We start from the raw sequence: 25,931 nt of genomic DNA, 5'->3' as shown, positions 1-25,931 counted from the left end.
AAGTTGCTTAAAGCATTTTTCATCCTTTCTCACATGTCATAGACTCTAAAGATGAATAGTTTAATTGACAGATGAATTGTTAGTGAAAGGAATTCTTAGTTTCAGCCCATGTGCACTTTGTGTCTCTCCAGTGTAAACACAGTCTGCTATCGTTTACTGGTTGCTGCCTTCTAAAGCATTACAGTCACAATCCCTGACCGCATTTTACCATCAGGTCATCGGATTTGAACTGGCGACCTTCCGCTCACATCTCTAACCCTTTGGCTGCCACTGCAGAGTTAGATTAGACCTTTTTCTTGGAGGCGCCTTTTCTTGCTTTTGCCTCAACATTCGCACACACACACATATGCATGCACATTTGGAGGCAGCGGGGACTTGAGAAAAGCTGCCCCTCGTGCTCTGACTACATGTCTGCTTTGATGTTCCCGTGGTGCAGTGCTAGAGGCCGTGCTGAGCGGCGGCTTGGCATTGCACATAATCTGGAACATGTGGAGCTCCAGATGTGAAGGTCTAAAAGAGCAAAGTGGTCTTGAATCGCGGCGCAGCTGAAGGCCCGTCTCAGCCACATCTGTCTGTCTGCCCGTCTGTCTTCTCCCGTTTCTTCTCTTTTTTTACGCAGCTTCCTTTGTGTTTCTGCATAAATGAGCTGACAAAGGAAAGTTGACAACATAGAAGCGTTTAATCTTAAATGGAGGTGAATGTCAGCATCGACTTTAAAGAGAACAACTCCCACTGAGGTGAGCAAGAACTGAAGGGGAAAGACAAGAGACGCCTTTGATCACTTTTAGCTCTTAGTCAGTCATATTAGTGCTTGATGCGTCGTATTAAGACACACGTCGAAGCTCCGTGCGTTCACTCTTGTCTCTTTAGGAACAAACTCAGATTGACAGATAGTGTTGAACACATAAAGAATTAAAGGTTTGTCCCACTTATGAGGCCTTTCATGCCATTGGTTAGCTGCCTCGCTGCTTTATGCCCATGTGGACACATGCACGTGTCCTTTTGTGTGCTTTTGTTTGAAGCTATTTTTCATGGTTTGGGCTCGACCCCTTGTTTCCAATGGAGGGAAATCTTAATGTTGCAGCCTGCAATGATATTTTAGAGAGTCAGCCTGTGCGTGTCGTCTTCTTGTTCCAATCCGATAACACCCCCATGCACAATGCCAGCGCCATAAAGACCTCAACCCCATCCAACACCTTTAGGATGTACTAAATGTGCTGACTATGAGCCAGACCTTATCATCAGTATCAGTGGTCAACCTCTTATGGCTGAAGGGGAGAAAATCCCCGGCAGCAACGTTCCAAAATCACAGAACAAGGGAGGAGGAGGAGGAGGCGGCAGATAAATGACCGTGGTTTTGAAATCCATCCATCTCTCCGTTATCTGTAACCGCTAATCCTTCACAGGGTCAATCCCAGCTGTCACCCTGGTGCCGGACAATCACTGGGCTGACTTATAGAGACGGACAACCATTCACGCTCACATTCACATCTGTGGGCAATTTAGAATGGACCTCTTGGAGGAAGCCGGAGAACCTCGAAGATAAAAACCCCAAGCTAACATGAGGAGAACACGCAAACTCCACACAGATGGGCCCAAGATGGCCAGCGGGCTCAAACCCCAAACTTGCTGGCTTTATAATGACATTTTCAATAATCACTAGTGTACCTAATCCTTCACATAACCTGAACATCTTATGTAAAACCTATTCCTTGCTCAATTAAAATGAAATTCAAATCCTAAAATCCCAAATTCACCCTCTAGAAAACCCGGTGTTGGCAGCATGATTTCACTTCTTTTAAAAACATCCTTACGAGGATTACTGTTCTACTACAAAACCTCACGGACAGACACAGAGAGAATCAGGAAAGAGAAAGGCAGAGAGTGACACAATGGTTTCCTGCCGCCTCATTTATGGCTACATGTACGTCTGTGTCTCAGACGCTCGCACTCTAGGGAGCCTCGGGGTCAGACAGACAGCGCTTTGGCAAATGGCTGAATGAATTATTGATCCGATGACTGATAGGGAGGAGACTCGAGGCACCCGAACATGTCTGGTTACAACCATGCGGCATGTAGTTCGCTGTTTTTAAGCCATCCTATATTTCTGTTTTCTTGGCTGAGCGTAACCTAAGTTTTAGAGCATGTTGTTTTAGTGTAGCTCAGTTGTGATGTTTGATGTATTTCATTATTTCCTGATACGGTTTCGTAATGTACTGCTTCTAGTTTGGTCAGTCGTTTCCCAGAATGTGTGTGAACGTGTTCCAGCAAAGTGGAGTGAACTCATTCCATGTGGTTGTGGGTTTTTACAGGCATGTGGAGAGCGAGCAACACGTATAAGAGAGCAGGCATTCCCAGCTGAGAAAAAAACGGACACGCGTTCCCTTTAATTAGTAACATGGCGTGCGCTGTGGCTGCAATGCATTGTGGTCTGATGAGGCCGCAGTATGTAGAGAACTTGGCAAAGTATCTCAGCGTCTTTGATGAAGGGTTGCTACCCATGTGCATTCATTTTGACACGATTTGAAAACAAACAAAGTCAGTCTGAAAAGTCAATAAGTCTGATATTACTTACACAGACATTCATGTATCTGACTGTCTTGCAGCACTGTAACGTTTTAGGTTTTAGTGTCTCGTCACCTATTTGATGAATTGCCATGAAAGCCGGTCCACACATTTATGTCCCCGTCGTGATGAATTGTACTAACTTTGGTGATCCATCTCTTTATAATCTAGCACCATCATCAGGTCAAAATGACACTTTTTGGTGATTTGGTAAACATGTCTTGTTCAGAATATTTGCCAGTATTTCTTGCTGACCTGGTAGAAACTCTCTTGTACGTGCAAAGTGTAAACATTTGCACAACATTTCCATCCACTATCCCCCCTCTGATGGCTGTTCACTCTCCTCTCTGTCCTTAACTAACCTGTATGACAGAGGACACACTAATGCCCATGTTTGTGTCATTGAGAGACACATCAGTCGGGTACAAGGATGCTCCTGCGGCTCTTTTGGGAGTTTGTGGGGAATAACATCATAATTGAATCTCCTTTTTTAGCGTCTCAAGTATCTTACGGGGTCTGCAAGGTCACGGCAGGATGAGAGGGTGAATTGCTTGCGAGGCAGCAGCAAAAAATACTTCACGTTTAACCGAAACATTAGACTGCTGTAATGATGATGGGAGCATGGCAGTGGAAAGAGGCTATTTAAATAGAGGGTTTCCAATGTGTTCTTGAGCTGGATACGGTAGCCGAAACAAGTGCTACTGTATGTGTCGACTGGAGGCAGTACATTATCAGATCTGTTTGTTTCATTTCTAGCCTGCGTGTAATTCTCAGTGCCAGTGCATTTTTGCCACTTTGTGTGATTGACAGCTGATTAATAGTGATAGTCCTGTTAAATATTACTACAACGCAACGATGGGGACGTTGAGCTTTTCAGGGATAGTTTGGACAGCTTTACATTGTGCTTTTAAAGACCAGGTCAAGACCCAAAGAGTTGTGACGAAACACAAGTTATAACTTAGATAGTTCTAGATAATTCGTCCACATCTCTTTGCCCTGTTGGACATCGGTAGCTGGCTTGACCTTCGCTATGAGCTTGCTTGAGTCGAGCTGAGTTCACGCCGTTGTAACTTTTCCCTGTAACGCTCTTAAACGGTTTCTTCTTTTGTTTGTAACTGCGCATGCACACAAGGATGATGCACTGCAGGCTGAATTGATGCTGTTTTGCTAAGAAATGCAATGTGCCCGTACCAAAATGCAACACATTTAACACCAAATACACACAGCGCCAAAGAAAGACAATTGTTTTGTGGCAGAGATCTGTGTGCTGCGCTGCAGCCTCTCTGGCTGACGATCTGAGGTGCCCTCAAGATGATTTGAAGGCAAAGGGCTGCCGCAGTAATTGCTCTTCTACTGAACAGTCAGGGCAGGTTGACTCACCTCATCCTGTTTACAAGAATGTAATCTGTATTGGATTCAGAGGAGATTATGTGGGATCATTCGTTGCCTGGTCTAAACTCTATAGCAGAGCTTCATTAGTATTATGATGGAGGCTTTGACAGTTTTGGTGCCATGTAGCCTAAACACTGCTCCCGACAATGAAACAAGCCCCAGTGGGGGGAAAAAACAGAGGTGCAGTTTGTGGAAAGGTTACTTTAGGTAGAAGAGGAAACTATAGAAGAAGAGAAGGAGGAGACCAATCCGTTTTGCTAATGGGGCTTCTGTCTCCCCGTGAGACTGGGAGGCTCAGCCTGTCACGACAAGATAGATGCTGGCTAATGTTTTTGGGGATGGATTTCGACGTTTGCTGCCCTGCCGTGTTTACGTTGAGGTAGCGCCTGTCTAAATAGAGGAGGGCAGGTCGGCTGCGACACAAGAGGCAGAGAGGTCAGCTTTGTCGATGGAGCCTGAGTCAATCAATTGAACATACATAGATCGAACACATATATATCAGGCATCTTAATTGCCTGATATATATGTGTTCGATCTATGTATGTTCAATTGATTAGATTTGTTAGATTTTTTCCACCATATAAGCAGATAGGAGGGAAAACGCATACTAATGCAGGCATCATTTTAAATCAGGACTGTTATGTTCTCCTGACAAGCGACCAGAAGCAAAAGTGGAAGTAGCGCAACGTTACATTCGTTGTTACAGCAAAACGTCTGAAGGAGGTGGACAATCGTGGTTTGCGTCCCATCTCCCACTTTTCTTTTTTCAAAGCTACAGATCCTTGCATTGGAGAGACTGGATCCAGAACATGGTCAGTGTTAGAGTTGCTAATCAAATGATTATTTGATCATAGAATAAAGTAGTTGCAGGTCGGTATTCTGACGATTGACTTATCAATCAAATTAATTCATCATTTCAGCTGCTTGATGCTCTTTTGGCTGACATATTGTTACATTGTTCGCCAGCAAGCTGGCTAACATATTAGTTAGTCAGCCTAACTCGTGATGGCTCAGCGGGGAAACTCTTATTTTTCCTCCTTTTGTGAAAATCTTGTTGGAGCATACTGACAAAATAATATAAGATAAAGAAAAGGACAGCGCAGTAAGATAAAACAGAGACTATAGCTCCATAATAGTTTCCTTTCTGAACCACTATCTTGAGAGAAATTAAGCAGCTACATCATTTGAGGAACTTGATTATTTTACTCAATACATCTCAAAACGTTTTGATGCAACAGATTTAAATTTAATCTAGGTTTAAAGTAAAAACAAAACTGATTTTTAAAGAGAGGTTTCAATCTCAATAGTTTTCTGCAGCATGATTTAAATGAGTAAAACTATCATTTAATCAGGTTTAAAATGTGTTTCTTGTTGGTGCAACCCATCCTTAGAAAAAAAGTCTTTTCACACTGATCTTCAATATTAAGAGTAAGAAAGTCATGAATATTACATCTGATCCTCCATAAAATTGGAAGCGAAATCCAGACGGGGCCCACTTTGCAAGTAGAAAATGACTAAAAGCCGGCACAAAGTGATGATGTGACGGGCAGCGTGTCAGTCAGAGTTCAGTCTACTAAATCAGAAACTTCTTCCATTAATCCAGTCCTACATACGGTCCCTCATCAGTCTGAGGAAGACCCCTACCAGAGCCCAACCACTTTAATCATTCATGTATATGCATATAATGAACCTAGGTACAAGATTGATGAGGGGCTCTACCTGTGTGTGTGTGTGTGTGTGTGTGTGTGTGTGTGTGTGTGTGTGTGTGTGTGTGTGTGTGTGTGTGTGTGTGTGTGTGTGGGTGGGTGGGTGGGTGTGCGCACGCGCAAGTGTAGACGAGATGCGGGGGGTATTTCTTCTTCACTGCTCTCAAGTTTCCGACATGATTGGCCTAACATATATTCATACTTTTCCACACACACACATGCATATCTTAATTTGGCGAGGAGCTCTAATTTACTACATCAGTGATAATGATCCTGTCTGGCCTAAGGTTTAGCGTGTTTCTGTGTTTAGTCACTCATCCTCTCTGCCCCGGAACTTGTCTCTCACATATTCTGCCTTTAGCGTTTCGCTCTGATGCCGCCGTCTTTTGCAAACCAGAACATCATTGCACTCTACTTCTCTTGTCAACATGAAGGGCTCAATCAATTAAGGCATTTGAATTTATAGCGCAAAAATCAAATTGTTGTTTCACTTTTTATTTATTACTTCGGCAGATAAGCAACAGAATCACACTTTATTAAGCATCTGTCTCCATTTTGTAAGCAAAAAGACTTTAAACTTTTAAACAGTTTTAAACATTTTGCACAAGGAGAGCTAACTTTTTTTTTTAATCTGTTCATACATTGTTTAGAGGCCGGAACATACTTCATATGCACAGGGGCGTTCTGAGATGATGGCGTGGCTGTTTGTTTTGTTACGTGGAATATGTTTGCACTTTTTCTTCTCCGTTTGAGACGTGAAGGTAAATCTTTGCACAACTCAAAACTTGTTTGACATGAACAAGCAGAATAGTGCACCAGCCGCAAGGAAAAGTGTCATATTGTTTTAGGTATTTTTGCATTTAAATAGTTATTCGTCCAAACACACCAACACCAACACAGATACCAAAACTAGGCTCGTCAGACAGCAAAAAAATAAATAAAATACATTCATCACTTAACTTAAAGAGCCCTCAGCACCCCAATAATTATCTTTCACGTGTACCCCCATATACACATACATGCCCATATACCTACATATTCATATACATGCAAAAAAAAGACATATTGTTTTGAGAATTTCAACTCAAGGTTCACTTCACTTCCATCCGTCTTCATCAGTAGTGAGTGTATGGGGTTGCCCATCTGCCACGGAGCTGTAGATGTCCCTCTAGGTCTCGTCATCCATGTTGACGTAACACTTCATTATTCACCGATATAAAACGATCTCAATTCAAGGACAAAAGTCCCAGACCTTTGCATCAATGATATTACAGATTTCTGACTTCTGAAGAATGTCTGAGTGTGTGAGTACACTTGCAGGGCTCCGTGTGCGTCAGCTCCGTCTCAGTGACAGAAGTGGGTTACCCTCGGCGAAGAACAAAGCTCAGAGTTTGGCACTTTGATGGGTGATGCCAAAGCCGAGCCAAGCTAATTACAACCTCACGCTGGCTGCCTGGCAGAGTCGAGCCGAAGTCACAGACAGAGAGGGCGTTCGGAGCTGATTTGGCCAATTACTAGTTCCACACAATGAAAACTGTAATCACAATTACCTTGCGAGTCCTCATTATTCTTTATTAATGTAGAGAAAATGACCCTGGAGTGAAAAATATACACTTCTTAGCTGCAGCTGTTGATGAGAGAGAGAGACATTAGTGTTCGAGCAGGGTATACATTCGTTTCCACCCCGTAAAGGTCAGCCGCTCTGCTAGTTCACCTCTTGCGGAGACGATCCCTCAACCATGCCTTTAAGACTGTGCTTTAGCCAGTCCCGGTTTTCTTCCATGACAAACGAAAAGCAAATCTTATTTCCACCCAATTTTGTTTCTTTATATTTTAGAGCACACAAGTTCAAACGCAGTAACAGAATAGATCAAATTATAATTGTGCTGTCGGATTAATATCAATGTTCCTTCTGGGGTAGGTTTTGCAATTTGGTTAGTGTTGCAGAAGGTTGCGTTATCATTTCAGTTGGTTCAGGCTGCCCAGACCGCTGCTGGTACATGAGTGGGAGAGAGAGCCCTCTTCTTTAGTTTTGTAAACCATTTAGTTGTGTGCCCCTAAAATCACTCTTTTCACTGCTTGTAGCGTATCCCTCCGAATGATGGTTTGACACTTAACTGATGATTGTGTAATTTATTGATTAATCAAACAAACAACAAACAACAAACAACGTAAGAGCTTGTGCCTCTTCGGGGGGTACTCATCCCGTACCGTTAGTATCCATTTCCAACCGTCTTTCTCCCGTCCGTTACTCTCTGTCCGTTACTCTCTCTCCTACCGTCTTTCTCTCCGTCCGTTACTCTCTGTCCGTTACTCTCTCTCCTACCGTCTTTCTCTCCGTCCGTTACTCTCTGTCCGTTACTCTCTCTCCTACCGTCTTTCTCTCCGTCCGTTATTCTCTGTCCGTTACTCTCTCTCCAACCGTCTTTCTCTCCGTCCGTTACTCTCTGTCCGTTACTCTCTCTCCAACCGTCTTTCTCTCCATCCGTTACTCTCTGTCCGTTACTCTCTCTCCTTGCGCACACAAAACCACTTCCGTCTATTACTCTCAGAGCTTCTTTCAAAATAAAAGCATTTCGTTTTAAAAACAATAAAGACATAAACTCAGAAAAACAAGCAAAACATGCAACGAAAAACAACAGATTGCTTGCCACACATGAATTTGGTTATTTACACTCCCACCAAATTATGAATGTTTCATATTACATCATATGAACTATGAATAATTTCACATTAAGAGCGACAATGTCCCTTTGTAGTCTTGAGCTTAAGAAGCCTCTAACATCAGAACTACCTTCTGCACTGGGCGCTCCATTATGGAGAGATTTCTAAGGCGCTCACCCTTCTTGTTCAGTCTCTTATCTCCCACTGAAATTTTCACTCTCCTTACAAGTCCATCCTTACCACTAACAGTCTCTAAGACCCTTGCAAGTCTCCATTCACCTCTGGGCAACAGTTCATCAATGTCCATCACTATATCACCGACACATAGATTTCTCCTTGGTGTATGCCAGCGCTGCCTTGCGATGATGTTGTGAAGATATTCACGTTTCCACCGACTCCAGAACTGCTCGGCCAGATACTGCACGCGACGCCATCTTTTTATGCCATACAAGTCCTCTCTAGGGAACGTTCCGGGTGGCGGAAGAGCTGTTCCGGATTTCATGTTGATCAGATGATTGAAGGTGAGTGGTTCCAGGCTGTCTGGACTTGGTAGAAGGTGTTCGTTTAGGTTTGTGCCGCTGTACCTTGCAGAACAGTCGAACACAACCCGTATTTTTTCAGGCTTTTTAGGGTGGTAGATGCCATGATGGGGAATGTACCATCGTTCACCAGGAGTTCCATCTTTGTTTACTTCCTCAACATCACCTCTCTCAATGACTTCTTTCATGTATGCTGTGTAGTCCTTCTTATATTTCTCGTCCCTGTGGAACCTCCGTCGTAAATGACTAAGTCTGATTTCAGCGAGTTTTTTGTTATCAGGTAAGTGTGGCCGCTGCTTAAAGGGCAGAGGCATCTCGTAATGTCCCCGATCATTTTGCCTTATGCCTTCTTTGAGTTTGTTTAGGAAAATGATATCCTCTTGTGAGACAGTCTTGTCATCTCCTTTGGAGTCCTTGAAATCTGATTCCAGGGCGCTTATCACATCCATTGGCGTGACTATTGGGAGTTCCTTTACAGTGACTCTGTGACACAGCCTTGATTCTGTTCCATCGAGGCACTGTGTTGAGCAGCCTACAATGCTCCATCCTAAGTCCGTAAGGATGGCATAGGGCTCGTTGTCTTTTCCTGCTACTACTTGTCTGGGTGTTAGTGTTCTGGGACAGTTATACCCAATCAAGAGTCCTACATCACAGCTGAGAAGAGGTGGCATCTTATCTGCGATCGCTGTTAAGTGAGGCCATTGTTTTGCAGTTTCGTGAGTGGGAATATGATCACGATTCACAGGAATGCAGTCCTTGGTGTAAGAAGGAGGAAGGTTGATGTGAACACCTGAATTGTAACCTCTCACACGTAGTCCCGATACCCTTTCACTTTTCACAATCATGTTTTCTCCAAGCATAGTGGTAAGTTTCAGTTTCACAGGGTATGCGTCTGCTTGTAGTTCCTTGCTTATCTCCTTGTTGATGAAGGTGCTGTCACTTTGAGTGTCTAGTAATGCGTAGACAAGCTGTTCTTTGGCTGGGTTTTCAGCAGAGGACACCCATACAGGAACGATCATGGAAGTGCTGCCTGACTGACTACCTCCAGTGACACTGAGTGCTGTGGCTGCAATGGTTTCGTTTACAGTGTTTGGAGCTGTGTTGGCAAGGGGTACAGACCTTTCTCTACCATCACGTCTTCTGTAGTTCTCATCGTGGAGACAAGTAGGGTGCCTTCCCTTACATATATCACAAGAATGGCGGTGACGACATTCCTTGGCACCGTGGCCTGGTTTCACACATCCATAACACAGCTTGTTATCCTTCACGTATGCTCGTCGATCCTCAAGGGACTTTTCTTTGAAGTCAGGGCACTTGGGAAGTTGATGCTTGTCATCGTTGCACCACAAACAGGGGGACCTTGGTTTTGCATTGTTTAATGTTGACTTGTCACTGTTCATGGCAGTTTGAGTGCTGAAAACATTGGCTTTGTTTCCCTTTGTTTCCTTTATGTATCCTTTGTCATGAGATGAGTTGACTGAGTGAAGAGCATATATGGAAGTGACTGGGTTGCATGCTATCTCTGCTTCTAAAGACACAAAGTTAGTGAAATCCTCAAAGGTGGGAAACTCTTTTCCTTCCATTAGGGCTATTGTAACCCGACGATTCCAACTTGATGCTAACCAGTCAGGAACCTTTTGTATTAGCTTTACGTTTTCTTCGCAGTCACTTAATATTTCTAAACCCTTCACGTGGGCCATGGCTTGCAGACAAGCACTTAGGAAGTCCGAGAATGTCCTTAACCCTTCAGCATCCTTGGGCTGAATTTTTGGCCATTTTGATAGCTTGTCCCTGAAAGCTCTTTGGACGACAAAAGGCTGTCCGTAGCGATGGTTGAGCTTATTCCATGCATCCCTATATGCCTCATCATCATTGCGATAAAATGTGCCTTCGAGACATTTATGAGCAGGGCCACTGACGTATTTCTTTAGGTAATACAGTTTATCAGCTGAAGAAATACCCTTTCGGTCAACAAGTGACATGAACGACGCTCGCCATTCAATGTACTGGATTGGGTCTCCACTAAACACTGTGGGCGTTGGCACTGGGAGTCTGTTTATGGCTATGCTGTCTTGGATTGCTTGGGCTAGACAGGACATGTCATTAGTGGGCGCTGGTGTCACAACGTGAGGATTTTGATGGTATATAGCAGGGTTGAAAGGAATGATGGGGGGTCTGTTGTTCTGCTGAATGGACTGTCTATCAGTTTCTTGTCTGATTTCTCTGTCGTAGATCTCCAGTCTAGCACGAGCAACTTCCATATCTCTTTCTACTTGTAGATGCTCTAATTCAGACGTCTGCTTTTCTAATTCCTTCCTATGGTTTTCCTCCATTATCCTTATTTTTTCCTTTTGCTTTCTTTCTTCTTGCAGTATTTTATACTGAGCCTCCTTTGCCGCGAGCTCTGCGGCTGCCTCAGCCCTTTTTGCAGCTAAGATCGTTGACTCAGAGTGGTGACTGCCACTTGACTGAGAAGCTGTGCCATATACTGAGTACGCATAGTCATGGGCATATAACTGACGGAGACGATGCCTTTCACATACTGCATCATAATCACCATCGACTGCTGATAAGCGTTCATTGACTATCTTCATAACATCTTTAGTCACAGCCTCACATGCATCAATCTTGCGTCTCAAGTCAGTGGATGGTGAGGCACGCTCTCTTATTTCACTGTATGCTCTCATGACATCATCCATTCCTTCTTCAATGTTGTCTGCTATTGTAGACAATTCGGTGTCTGATATGTCTTTCTTTAAATTTTCTTTGGATGTTCTGATTTTAATTTTCCATTGATCATACAAGTTTAGGAGTCTTTTTTCTTTTTTACTCAGTTCATCCTGTTGGTAGGCAAGCATTTTCTCCGTTTGTACAATATGACGTTCTGATCGACGTGGTAATGTAGCATCATCCATTTCAAGTTGAAGCTCAGCTAGCTGTTTTTCCTTACATTCAATTTCCTCCTTTAATTCCTGCTTCGACATTACTTCATAATCCTCCAGATGTAGTAAGCCTCTAATTTCTTGGATTTCCGTTTGTAGCTTATATATCTGATCCTTTATGGAATCCATTTGGAATGTATTTTTCCTTACCGCTACTGTTGACCATCAAGCTAGGTGCTGCAACTCGCTGCTCTGTGGCCGTTCCGTCTTTGTTCCACCAGTAGCGAGGTGTAGCAGATGAAGGTGAAGCTCTTACTTTTCCACAAGTAGCGAGGTGTAGCAGATGAAGGTGAAGCTCTTACTGAAGCGTAGCAGATGAAGGTAAAGCTCTTACTGTAGCGTATCCCTCCGAATGATGGTTTGACACTTAACTGATGATTGTGTAATTTATTGATTAATCAAACAAACAACAAACAACGTAAGAGCTTGTGCCTCTTCGGGGGGTACTCATCCCGTACCGTTAGTATCCATTTCCAACCGTCTTTCTCCCGTCCGTTACTCTCTGTCCCACCGTCTTTCTCTCCGTCCGTTACTCTCTGTCCGTTACTCTCTCTCCTACCGTCTTTCTCTCCGTCCGTTACTCTCTGTCCGTTACTCTCTCTCCAACCGTCTTTCTCTCCGTCCGTTACTCTCTGTCCGTTACTCTCTCTCCAACCGTCTTTCTCTCCGTCCGTTACTCTCTGTCCGTTACTCTCTCTCCAACCGTCTTTCTCTCCGTCCGTTACTCTCTGTCCGTTACTCTCTGTCCGTTACTCTCTCTCCTTGCGCACACAAAACCACTTCCGTCTATTACTCTCAGAGCTGCTTTCAAAATAAAAGCATTTCGTTTTAAAAACAATAAAGACATAAACTCAGAAAAACAAGCAAAACATGCAACGAAAAACAACAGATTGCTTGCCACACATGAATTTGGTTATTTACACTGCTTATGTTTCTCCTCCTGCTCTCTGCACTGCTTATTCTGCAGGGTGACTGATTACATGGGATGAAAATTACTGGATTTTAACAACAAATGTGAGAGTTTGAAGGGATTACACACTAAAAACAGCCTTGCCGACTCTGCTTTTATTACAACATGAACCTTCTGTGTCTGTGTTTGTTTCTGATCTTACTTTTGGAATAATGCAGCTAATCTACAGAAGCTCCCGATGAAAGGTATAAAGAAGGGACTCCGCGTTAATGAACGATAGTTATTGCAAAACACTTCTGGCGTGTTTGTAATTAAAAGATAACGTAACACACAAAATAGCATACACTAAAACGCACACTGTAATCTGCTGCTACACAGTCTTGCAGAAGTAAGTAAACAGGGTGCAGACGTTCTCTGGAGTGATAGTCTTTACGTTCACTCTGATTAAGGATTCTTTTGTTCAGGAAATGATGCCCATGGCACCTGAATCTTAACTTCTGTCTCAATGCTATGCAGGGTTTTTTGAATTGTACAAAGATACTGTATTACATGAAAGGGACAGGTGCATGCTGGTGTTCTGAAAAACAACAGGAAGGCAGTTATTGTAGTTTGATCCACTGATTTGGCCCCAATTAAGGTACTTAAGCTGCTAATTCTCAATTATAAGTCAATGCTGAACACACGGACATGATGCACATATTTTTAGACTCGATTGGACTGAAGCTTCTCGAGGATATCATTTCACATCAATAAACCCACTTAAGAATCGTATGAAAAAGACGCTTCTTTTATCTCCAGAACTTGACAGTCATCAGGTTTTTAATACAGCGATAGCTGTCACCCATGTGTACATGTCTTATAGGAAGTACTGAAAGCTAATTTGGCATACTTTTAATGATGCCGATTTGCCAAAATGTAAACCTATAGGTTTAAAAAACCGGGCTCAGTGTCAGACACTGAAAACATAAAAGGTGTGTATCTTTGGTATATACAATGAAACTAGGACACCGTGCTGTTTTAGTGGTTTTAAAAACCTTTCATCAGGTTAATGCCTAATTTAATTCACAGTGATTGCTGCGTTTAAAACTGAATGTGTGACAGACCGTGCTAAATTACGCCCGGCATTGCTTGATTTAGAACAGTCTTCATTGGAAAATGTCCTCCGCTGAAGTGGCAGTGCGGGGGATGTAACAATTATTTTCATTTTAATGCTTCAGTAGGCAAGAAAAGCCACCTGTTTCGTAAGCCTAAATCACAATGGGGCTGCTGCACAGAGGGCCATCTCCACTAGTTGGGAGGACAAAGATTAACGGGATAGTTTGTTTGTTTTGAAGTGAGGTTGCCTGAGGTACTTATACATAGTCAGTGTATTACCTAGAGCCGTGTGGTAAAAACGCAAAAGCTATTACCTCGACATGCCCAGTTTGACTCTGCCTGGAAAGCTTTCTTGCATGTCATCCCCCCCACCTCACGCCTGTATCGCTCCCATCATTATCAAATGAAGGCAAAAAGCCAGTGGTACCACTGCTGTATCATCATCGTCCTCCTGTGTGATTAGCTGCAACTTCAATATCAGTGGTGTTGTCTATTGTTTTGGATTTCATGAATGGAATATGTCCAACGTCCCCTCCTTCACTGCAACTCACTTTGGTGGGGACGAACTGACCTCCAGTCACGGTGGTTATTCTGCAATTTGCACGCAGCACTTTACTCTACAGGCTTTGAGAAAGCACCATATTTGCATTCGTTTCGAGTATACTGAAGCCTTGAGAGGAAAGAGCTTGAAAGCTGGCTAAGAGGCCATCCAGCAGAGATGTGGTCATAAATAGTGATGTGTGTAAATGAGCCAGACTGAGACAACTGGGCTCATTTCCAAATAGCAAATTTCATCTTTTGAGCAGCATGGGATGCTAGATGACATGTTAAGAGAAAAAGCATCCAAACAGTCAATGTTTAGAAGTATAGAAAAGTTTCCCCACACCACATTTTTAGGCATGTTACATACACGTCTTCCCCTTCAGGTGTCCTTCATAATGCCCTCTCCTATGTCTGTACTACATTACAATGTCCATCCATTACCTTTACATTAGGAGTTAAAGTGGGAGGAACATGTGGCCTTGTGTGCTGGTGGGATCGATGAGGATGTTTCATAGCCTGTGTGCTGTGAAGCTAATGATCCTGAGCTCAGTCGATGACCTCGGTGTACAGTCAGTACACCCTGAATGAAGACTTAGTGTGTAAATTAGGTGCCTCTTGAATCACAGTAACAAATGGACAATGAGGTATTTACATCTACCTTTAGCTAACAGTTCTGTTAGCTAAACTGTTAGCTAAAAAACTGAAATAATCCAATTAAAACCAGGCTATTGAATATTTTAAGTTTCATCACTGAAAACATAACTTAACAGAAGAGAACTGTCAAACCATTTTGCGCATAATGACGCATGTAAGACGCCAACTTTTAACCAACAGAAACTGCAGAAACATGTGGCAAGCAATGTTAATACGAGCTAACAGCTGTGCTAGCTAACAGGTAAGAGAATCACATATAAAACAGTAACCAATTTATTTTTATAGCACATAGTATTGGGTTTAATAAAATAATATCATACCAAAAAAGACAAAACATTAAGCAGACGAACCACAGCGACAAGAAAGTGACACAGCAAAATATGGGATTTTAGAAGTGGGGATGTAAAGAGTATTTACAAGGCTAGTTGTTGGACTACTGTAGCTGGTGAGCTAACAGCTAGCATGCTAGCCACCTCAAAGAAAAGTCAGTCATATTAACTTTGAGGTTATTTCAGATTGTTCTATACTGGGTCATTTCAATAAGGAGTCATCGAAATGGAGGCTCTCCAAGATATCTAGGTTGCTTACTGTCTGTTAGCGGTTTTTGCTTCAAACTCCTGTATGTATTATTCTAAATGGACTATCTGGATCATATCTCATCTTACTTACGACCAATGCAGTCCTTTACATTTTCTAATGCAGTGCAACTTTACAGAAGAGCAATAGCACTCAGGCCATCTTCATACATGCGTCAGTACTGTGTGGAAAAAGAAAAGCTGCATTGACACAGTGGGGATGCAAACGCAATATTCTTTACATTATAAGATAGCAAAACAACACAAAGACACACAATCTACGATATAATTCCATTCATTGCAAGATCAACTGTTGCTTCACTTTGCACCTCTCTGTTGTAGCAATCGATTTGATGACTCCCATTAATAAGTGCCTGCATGTTGTGGCCTGTAAAATAAATGTACCTTGAAGTTACTCTAAATGCCCTCTGTATCACGTTGATCCATATATATATATGTCATTTCCTCTGGCCTCTGGCTAATGTGCTTTTGTAGATCTCTTCATTGGTACAGCAAGTGAAATGCTTGTATGTGCAAGGTGAAGTTACGGTTGGCTGCTTTAACCTAGTTTGATCTGATTCCAATCGGCCATATTTTCTCTACATTTATCTGGCATAAGACTTTGTACCTTTCCGATATGTGTATTCAGGTCAAGACTTTTAGCCATTACCTCCCCACGACTTGTCTTCTTCTAGGAAGACATGGATCAGCTGCATTTTAAGCTCAATAATTTGCATCTTTAGAGGTAAAATGATCTGAAATGTGATACTTCTGTCTCATTAAATGCCTTCCGAGAAACATTTTCTCTCCAAGAGGTAAGATCTTCTATCTTAAGTGGATTGACATCCACCTGAGCTCCCCTTCATGTTTTGCTGTTTCTGATCCTGCATTTTGGTCAACTTCCGCTATATTTCCATTGGTGGTGTTTCTATTTATGTGCATGTGTCATTGCAAATGCCTTACGTTTTGTTGTATATATTATTCTGTGATCATGACATACATTGTTACTGCACCTCCGTCATCACCTCATTAAATGAAACATGATGTGATGACGCAACATCAGTTTCTCTGGAGCAAAGCCAGAGGGACATGACGTGGTCACTAAAAGGAATACTCCACTAAAACGTATCAAATACTCGCTCCCCTTTAGGCTCGAGATGGGGCCTTTAAAGGTTTGTAGATTGCTTAATTTGTGGAGGACAGCGGCCGTAGTCTGCTTTGAGACTTCAAAAACTAAAGTTTTACAATTCAAACCACTTCTGCAGTGTAACACTTCTTCTCTGTTGCTCCATACATTTGATATATTCCAAACAGATGTTACTCCACCACAAATTGCTAATTCTTCTGTTAGAGCTTCATTGATAAAACGGGTGAGAGGTCAGAAGTAGTGTACTGAGCGATGTTGTAGTAGAGTGTGAATAACAGCATTCCTGTATTTTCAGTGGAATATTCCTTTCACTTGCCTTTCAAGGTCTGAGTTTTTGCATCTCATTCTCAAAGCAAACATCCCATTTGTGTTGTCTAATGCTTGAAGCGTCTTTTCAACAACATGTGCTGTTAAAAGCAGAAGCACAAGTCCTGTTCTGTATTCACCTAATCTTCCTTCCTTTCTTCTGTTTCTCTCCGTTTTCACAGTTGATCAAAGTATGTTTGAGAACTCCATTGCCCAGCAGCAGAGTCCTCAGACCTCTAGGTCGGGCCAGGCCTCAACCCGGCGCTCATCAGCCAATCATAACCTGGGCTCCAGCTCTGCGGACTCTCCATCCTCTGGTGGCCAACAGAGGCTTAAAAACGCCATTAATCTGGGCAAGGCTGTCGGCGCAAAGGTTAGCACAGCACAAGCAGTTCTACTCTTGATATTTGGGTTGTAATGTTAATTTGAATGTCTTTAGTGTTGCACCAGTGAAGTAGATTTCGTTCTTTATTTTTCATTTAGGTCAACGACTTGTTAAGAAGAAAGGAGCCCAGTCACCTCGGAGACATCGGGGTCACTGAGGTCAACAAGAACGTTGATGCGGTGTGGAGCTGTATGGACCAACTCAACCAGACCACTGCAAACAGGTGCACACCCACACGTCTCCTCTGTATGTGCGGGTTGTGAAGAAAGTACTTTTACGTGATCCATTAGAATCCTCTTCTCAACTTAATCTTAAGCCTAAACCTGAACCTAAGATCATCTTAAATTAATATGCAAGCTTGTGCCTCAAAGACCTCACTGATGAAATGTATCATTTTGTAGCGCTTTTGTACTGTATGTATTCATTTTTAGGATGAATATGTAAAATTCACAGAACTTTTCACTCGTTCAATTTAATGATATAGCCACTGGTAGACATTATCTTATCGTAGGCAAACATATTGAACTACCTGTGCTGAGAGAAGTGTCTATCACTGTGTGTTATAGCTCGCAGAAAAGGTGAATGATTTAAGATTTTTCCTGTGAAATGTGGTTTGATTTAATCAAAAAGTTTCCTGTGAGACGTTCTTATACAGTCTAAATGGAAATGCTTTTTAATTGTGTATTCATGACCTGCTTACATGCACACACACACACATACAGGTTGTTTCTGTGTGTCTGTATTTGGGGATTTGTTCCAGAAAGCATTGATCTGTTGTCTCTCCTGAAGATCGATCAAGCAGACGTCATTTCCAGCAATGTGAATAGATTAAGTTTCATTTACCGGTGATGATCCGTGAGGATTGTTTTACTGGTTCGGACGGGTGGAGCTGAGAGATATTTTAGCTCATGACGGACTGACTGTTGAAACCTGGATGCAAGCGATGCAGTGGACTCTTTTTTATTTTTATTTTTTTTAATCGACTGAAAATGAAAGGAGCATGACCTCATCTATCACTTATCTTTGAATTGATTCCAGTATTGGATGGTTAATGGCATTATCAGAGATTTGGATGCATGAAATTCAGGAAAAATCAATATGAGAGAGGTTAGAAGCCAAAACGTACGCCCCTCCCAATAGATATCAATAGTCATACTGGAACAGAGGATGAAGGGTTAAAAGATAAAGAAATACAATTGAACGATCCATCAAAGTGTCAACACTAAGCAGCACACAAAGATGAATAAAGATGTTCAAATTACATAGAAGTTTAAGGTCAGACGCCTTACAATAAAATCCATGAAGTGTTGTTAAACTTCGCTACTTAAAGTCCTCTTCAGATGTTTTTAACGTTACACAAGACTAGCAGCTAATGCTACATCCCACTGCCCCGTAACTTCTCCCAGTTAACGGCAAAATCGACAATGAAGCTTGTGCTGTTCGTATAAGAACATGCACCAATGCAGCTTTAGTGAAAATACAAACTCAGTGATGACAATGACCCGGGACCTGAGGTAAACATACCCAGCCCAAAGCAGCATTTTAGAGAAAAGACATCCGTAGAGATGGGCTAAAACGTTATCCAGTTTTTGACTGCCCAAAACGTAATTTCCGTGGTATTTCTGATTTAGTATTTGAAGTAAGAATTGCAGAAATCATTGATTTATTGCAGTAACACCATCATTTTGTAGCGGATTTTAGTGTCTAATCACCCGAGAAGGAGAGATAGACCCCCTACTACACACACACACCAGCCTATTGTTCACACACATGGAGCTGAGAGCTGACTTTCTCTGCTCTTCACATTCTCATACTGTAGAGCAGTGCTTATTGAAATGAATTGTCTTTGAGTGCATCCCCGTCGGCTCCGATGAACAATCATCTATCCATCCATTATCTTCCGCTTATCTAAATCTGGCGGAGGCCAACACCCACTGGGAACCACTGGTTTGCCTTTGTTCCAAGTATACAGACATAGCTCTCACTTTGGTTATACATGGACATGATGGCTAGTTGCAACGACCCCGGTACCCCATGTTCACCGCTACACCCCCCACAGGGCTCCTTGGGGGTCTTAAGCCTTCTCCGAATCTTTAAAAAAACATGTAGGTTGGATGGGCAAACTCCCATGAACCCTCGAAACAGCCCAAGAAGCTTTCAGTATAGATTTGACAATGTTAGCAGTGGTTGTATCAGCTCAAAAAGCTTGTGTGCTCAGGGTTTATTGGCTTTGTTCGAAAGGTTATTTGCTTTGAGAGTTACATGACAAGATGATTGTACATTTTTTAAAACAGAACAATGTTAATAAGACCTCATAACATTTAAACGCAGCATGTGCACCAGTACCAGAACCTTTGGTGGGACAGTACTTACTTCTGACCTCTTTTTAACTAATTGCCTCTATGTCTCTCGCTCTCTCCTCCTTTCCCCATCACTCTCCACCTCCCAATTTATCCTCTCCTCCTCCAGTCACATCTCCGCCTTTGACTCCTTCCCCCGGCTGGACCCACCACCCCCATCGGGGAAGAAGCGCCTCCCTCGGGCGCTGAAGACCACCCAGGACATGATGATCTCCTCTGACCCCGTGGTCTCCTCTCCGGACCCTGCTGAGTCATCCTCCTTCCTTTCTTCTCCTGACAAGGCGCCCCTCATCGCCAAGAAGGAGCTGAAGAACAGCGAGGGGCAGCAGCGGGGCGAGAAGGAGGACGAGGGATCGGAGGAGCTCACATTGCCTCCAGGCCCAGGGGAGGAGAAATTTGTTGCTGATTGTTGGGAGACAAAAGGAAGCAACGGCAAAGTTGTTGAAGTGGTAGGTGAAGAAGAAGATGTAGTGGAAAACGGGAGCACTGTAGGAGGCGAAGAGGAGCGTCAGCCCCAGCTGCAGCGCTCTGTGCCAGACCTCATCAACAAAGATCCCCCCCTGGAGCCCAGAGCTAAGCCCTGCGACGTCTGGCAGAAGGCATCCGGGCCAGACTCCCGGCTGGCCTCCACACCCAGCTCGGGGAAAACTTCCTGCCGCATCAGCGTGGGCGAGGATTTCCCGCTGGGGAACGGCGCCCCCTGCAGTAAAGGCACCGGAGGGAGCACTGATGATTTAGAGTCCCACCCGGACCTGCTGTCGTTTGAGTAACGAGCGCAACCAGAGTCAGAGACCAGTCCAGTATGTCTCAAAAAGTTTGAATGTTTTGCTGTTAATTCCAACGCGAGCGGCTCAAGGGGTAATTCAAACAGACTGATAAGAAGTGGATCAAACATTCACTGCCACTTTGAATTACTTAACTCTCCCTGCTCCAGGGTATGCTTTAAGAAAAGGGAACAAGGGCTTCCGGGAATCCGGGCAGGGGCCGGATCTGTTGCTTTTTTTTTTTTACTTTTTAGCATCTTTTTAGAAGTGTGGATGAGTTTAAATGTCATGTACAATGTGGCCCTCCAACATAGCCGAGACTACCAGCTTGTGAACATGTGTTTGAGGTAAGGGTTCATTATGGTGCAGTGAGAATTCAAATATTAACATTTCAACCATAGAACACATGACTATTAAGAAATCTAATTGTATCATCATAGTCTATTTATCATGTTTTAGCTCTTCCAAGGATTTATAACATGTCGTGTCTGCTTTAACAATGCAATAATACCAGATAATGCAATAATGAATGTAATCAATGTGATGAAATATCCCTTTAAATGGGCTAAAAATGTAAAATCCCGTTAACGAATAACTGGCGATCGTAAAAACAACTTCATACTTCCTGAAAAAGTTAAACGTTATAACTATCTTTTAAAAAAATGTATGGGTTGTTCTATTATTTATCAGCATTAAGTTATTATATTATTATCCTGCCATTCATTCCCAGAACCTTTTTTGACATTTAAAGGGATATTTGTTTCATGATTGTCACTTTGTAGTCCACACTATACAAAAGCTGCTACAATGAAACCAACTACAAACCGCAACTAACATGTGTCATATAGAAATGTAATTTGCATTTGATAGAATTAGAATACTAAGTTTTAGCATCATTTTCATCAGTGTAATAGTATTTCCAGTGTGGAAACGAGAGGGAGAGGCTGAAGGAATGCGGACGTGGTAGAGATGGACTGTTTTTTTGGGGGAGTTTGCTTTCAGTTCAGTCGTCACAAAATATCCCGCAGAGTTTTGTCAGGACTGGAAGCCTTTTGACCCGTAGCTTCATTCATATTACATCACTTCTGACCCCTTTCTGGTCCAGTAGGAGTTTTAGATCTTGTCTCATGCTACACAGGCCTTTGGCATGGACTGTGACCCTTAAAGGGACCTTTTTAAAGCTCTGACAGCAAGAAACAGAGTGCCAGGACGTACAGATACTAATTCTAAATGACTCATTTGTATTTTTTTCGCGAAAATACATCATAATCACCAATATTGAAGCTTTACCCATTGACCCCAGGTAGTGTCAGTTTGCAACAGTTAAAAATTGTCTCATCTTAAATCTTTAACTAAGCAAATATTAGTAGAAACAAATTATTTACATGTGTGTATCTGTGGTCCGAGAGGAGAATGGCTTCCAGTCTTCCTTTCTGCTGGCAAAAACTGTCTGGCTGAGCTTAAAGTAGACTCTTATTACACCCCCGCAAAAAACTGACAGCGAGTCGGGATGAAAGGATGGATGAGCGGACGGGCGGCATGTGGAGGGCGGGCTGGTGAAAAGTTGTTTTTGAGCAAAAGACAGAGGAGATAATGAGCTGTCAACACAGAGAGATGAAGGAGGTATTTTATTCAAGCACATCATTAAGTGACAGACCAAAGACATGAATTAGCAGCTCAGTCAGAAAGTGTTGTTTTTGTCTTATTGTTACTGTGTGGGGGAAACAAAGAAGCAATCATTCATACAGAAGATTTGATTATTTCTCTTTTCTTTTCACTTCTGCTACTAAGGAAAAAGTTAAAACCAAAGTTGAAGCATTTCAAACAATTTGATAGCAATTCACATCTTGTTTAAGCTCTCTTGGCTTTCCTGACTCAGTCAGATGTGTTCAGCTGCTCAAAGGTGAGCTGACATTAACGGGAAATAACCAAATGCTTCAACTTCATCAATGTGTCACCGAAGGATCAGGCTGCAATGGTTGTTTTTGCACAATCAAAGTGGAAATCTGTATTTTTATTATACTATTATCTGAGCGTCTGACACATATGGAAAGCAAGCTTACAGATGCCAAAATCCAGACCCTAAAAATAACCCGATTTTCTAAAAGAGATCCTCAAGTGACCACTGCGTCCTTACAGGGATTTCCTGACTTCAAAAAAGGGCAAGAAATTCCCAGAAAGACACCGAGACGGACACAGGGCCAGCTGTAGTTGCGGTCAGGTCGTGCCCAGCAGAATGAGAGGAATGTGGAGCTGGACTGCTAGAGAAAGGAAGCTTTGTCTCTCTCAGTCTGTCTCCTGTCTCTTTATTACATACTGCTAATGTCCCCATTTACTTTTAAAGCAGAAGCAAAACAGCTGGCACCCGCAGGACAAACCAAATCCTCAGACCTTTTTACTGTGTTGCTATCTTCAACTTAAACGTTTTTAATTTGATTTAGATGCAGTCAGGACTGTGGAATGTACAGAGTGGCTGTTTGTGGAAACACACGCTGCTGTTGAATTTTTCAAACGTCATATCTCCTCTGTATTGGGGTGGCAGATGATTCAGCAGTGGATATCTCCAAAACAATACCATTTTCTGGATAAGACCTCAGTGGGGATATTGTGAGGTTCGGGCGAACTTGTCCCTTCAGGGGGAACGAGTTCAATTATATTATGAAAATAAATGCAGTAAAGAAATCAAAAGTAGAGACCGAAACTAAATGATCTGATACTGATAATCACCAAAACGTAATCAATCACCCGTATTGAAATCACCCTTATTGAAAACCTGGTTTCAAATTATTTCACAACATTAAATATTAATTAATGACAACAATCAAAGTTAAAGTTAAAAATAAAAGTGTTATTTAGTGATAGTTTAATGTTCAAAAACTCTGTAGCTCTGGTTTGATCACATTTGATTGACCGTGCTCGCAATATTGCTAATTCCTGATTGGTGCATGGAAATACATGACATCACCTTTGTTTCAACTGTGTCCACTTTAAAGCAGTGAGAAACACAAATACAGGATTCTCTGATTGGAAAGAGTTCAAACTCTGGCAGAAATGTTCGGTTCATGTTGGACCCCGTCACATAAAATCTGTCTTCATGGCCTTCAAACTTAAAACGTGTTTTATCTCGTAATCTGTCTTTTGAATCTTAGACACATTTTAAGCGACACTGTGGTCATTCAGATAATTGCTACACACCTGGATAAACCAGGTATCAGAGACACACATACTCATCCGCCTGACGACAGCTGCGTATATTTACTCAGATGGTAAAAGCAATCAGATGAGATGGAGGGTCTGAAACGCCTTGTTTCTGTCCGCTCAGCAAAGTGTAAAGAAAAGAAGCTAATCAGAGCAGCTCTATTCAGTTATCGTGCATATTTTAAGAACCACTAAAGTCGATTTGTATTGTATTTTCTGATGAAGGAACAGTGGTGTACATTTTATGGAAATATTCTATCGCTCTTTTTTTTCTTTTCTTTTTTACAATCTCTGTGAATATGCAAATTGGGTCTTGCTCTAACAAATGAAGGAAAGTGATTTATTTTGATATTCAGTCATAGAATGTAGTTATGGCAATCTGTGTTATTTAGTTGCCTCGATTAATTTGATAAAACACAAAACAAAAACGGTCCTGCTTTCTATTCTGTATGTTGTTGAATCTTGTGTGTTTGTCTTTGTGAAGCCAGTCGACATACTTTCAGCAGTCGTGATGAATGAAGGAAGCTGAACACTGCACACGAACGCACAAACGGAAAGCAAACCTTTTTATCGATCTATACTCTAAAAGTGCTGCAAATGAAATCTTTAAGTATTTATCCATGATGCAAATATGCTACAGAAATCAAAGTGAATCAATATTTGTTTTTATCTTCCTAATGTATCTGTTTTTTTAAAGTGGGGGATGTAATAACTCCTGTAATGTCTGTAATCATTTTAAACAACAAAAAAAAATAGACCTAATCATGACCTTTTTGTTTTGTGGTGTGTGTTTATGTGTCACTTTTTTTTTTGCTCTTTGTAGAAAAAGCCTCTTTCCATTTGTTCTGGGCATATCCTGTCTTTTATGCGTTTCCTTCGTCTCGTTCCTGCGACAACAGCAGCCAGACTCCCACTCAGCCCCACACCAGTACACTTCCTGTTTTGACGAAGCCGATGTCTTTGACAGTTATTTTTCCATCGGAGTCTGTGCGAGTCTTCAGTACAGATGGGCCCTTGTGTGTCCTGCCTCTGTTTGATAGAGCGTCTGTTTTTAGAGAACCAAATGCACAGAGAGACATGCGGTGGCGGGGATTCAAGAGTGGAAGCTGCTCTGATGTTTAATTCATCTGTGTTTGTCCTTATTCATGGGTAAATCCGTGTGTCGCCGGCCTCGTGTTTGTTGATGTGTCGTGATGAGCCGAAGCCCGTCAGGAATAAGATGGAGGAAGAATCCAAGAGTGTAGCCGACTGCATGATGAGGCTGTTTTATTTACCCAACTTCCACATCAGTGGTGTAAACAGCCAATCAGCAAAGACACACAGGTCTTGTCACCGTTAAACAATTCAAACATGATGCATTTATTCATTCTTTACAAAGGAATCTAGGCTTCTTTGCATAATAAATCAATACAAAGTTTGGGGCACAGTTAGAAGGCTGGATGAAGTCTGTGCCGCCTAATATTGTTTAAACAATTTGGCTTATTTGTGAAAAGTTCCCAAAGTTGGCCAAAGATTCTGCAGCGGACAAGAAGTTTAAAGGGATTCTCCAGAGATTTAGTAATGACGTCCACAAGGTTGAGAGACTCGCATGAGACAGATTTATAAAATACAAAAAGGAGGATCAAAATCAAAGCATCAGGGGCCGAAATGTCCTGACTTTTAGTCCCTAGCGTGAGTCAAGCTCCAGGGACATTTCCCATAATGCAACTCAATAGCATCTTTCATTAGACCCTTCCTGACAAGTCAATGCTCAAGACTTTCAAACTCCACGGCCCCAGTTTGTTACACAAAACACAGAAATTCTGTTTTCAAACCAAAACCAACATAACCCTGGTGACATCACTATGACGTCATCAGGGTTATTGACTCAAACTTTGGAAAAGGATATTATTCAGGGGTTTTCTGGCCGAGTAGTACTAATCATGACGAGTAAACTGAACTTCATGTGTACAATCTGTAGAGTTCACCACGGGCGGCCCGAAGGATTGGAAAACCACAGTGGAAATAGAGCTTCTGTAATCTCATATATTTCTTAGTGAAAAGGAAAATGGGGTAAAACTTCCAAGAAGACTTGTTAAAATCTTTCAAGGGTTAAATTTGATTTCGTGGAATTACTTGATGAGCACAGACTTTATAAAAAATATTGATCCGTGAGTCCTGTAAAGAAGAAAGGTTTCCATGGTCAG

General features: G+C 42.2%; 1 protein-coding gene across 1 annotated transcript in view; it reads left to right on the top strand.

Moving 5' to 3' along the window:
* The window catches only part of LOC306695395 (carboxyl-terminal PDZ ligand of neuronal nitric oxide synthase protein-like), a 147,213-nt gene extending 122,715 nt beyond the window's left edge, over nt 1–24,498 (top strand). The window contains exons 11-13 of the mRNA XM_079158625.1: nt 17,221–17,411; nt 17,522–17,646; nt 19,893–24,498. Coding sequence (XP_079014751.1) covers nt 17,221–17,411; nt 17,522–17,646; nt 19,893–20,553 — 977 coding nt within the window. The 3' untranslated portion in view covers nt 20,554–24,498. The remainder of the gene's footprint in view (nt 1–17,220; nt 17,412–17,521; nt 17,647–19,892) is intronic.
* Nucleotides 24,499–25,931: the final 1,433 nt, after the last annotated feature.

The sequence above is a fragment of the Pholis gunnellus genome (genome assembly GCF_910591455.1).
Source record: "Pholis gunnellus genome assembly, chromosome: 4".
Classification (NCBI taxonomy): Eukaryota; Metazoa; Chordata; class Actinopteri; order Perciformes; family Pholidae; genus Pholis; species Pholis gunnellus.
The sequence above is the reverse complement of the archived record's forward strand: the minus strand, read 5'-3'. Positions and strand labels throughout refer to the sequence as shown.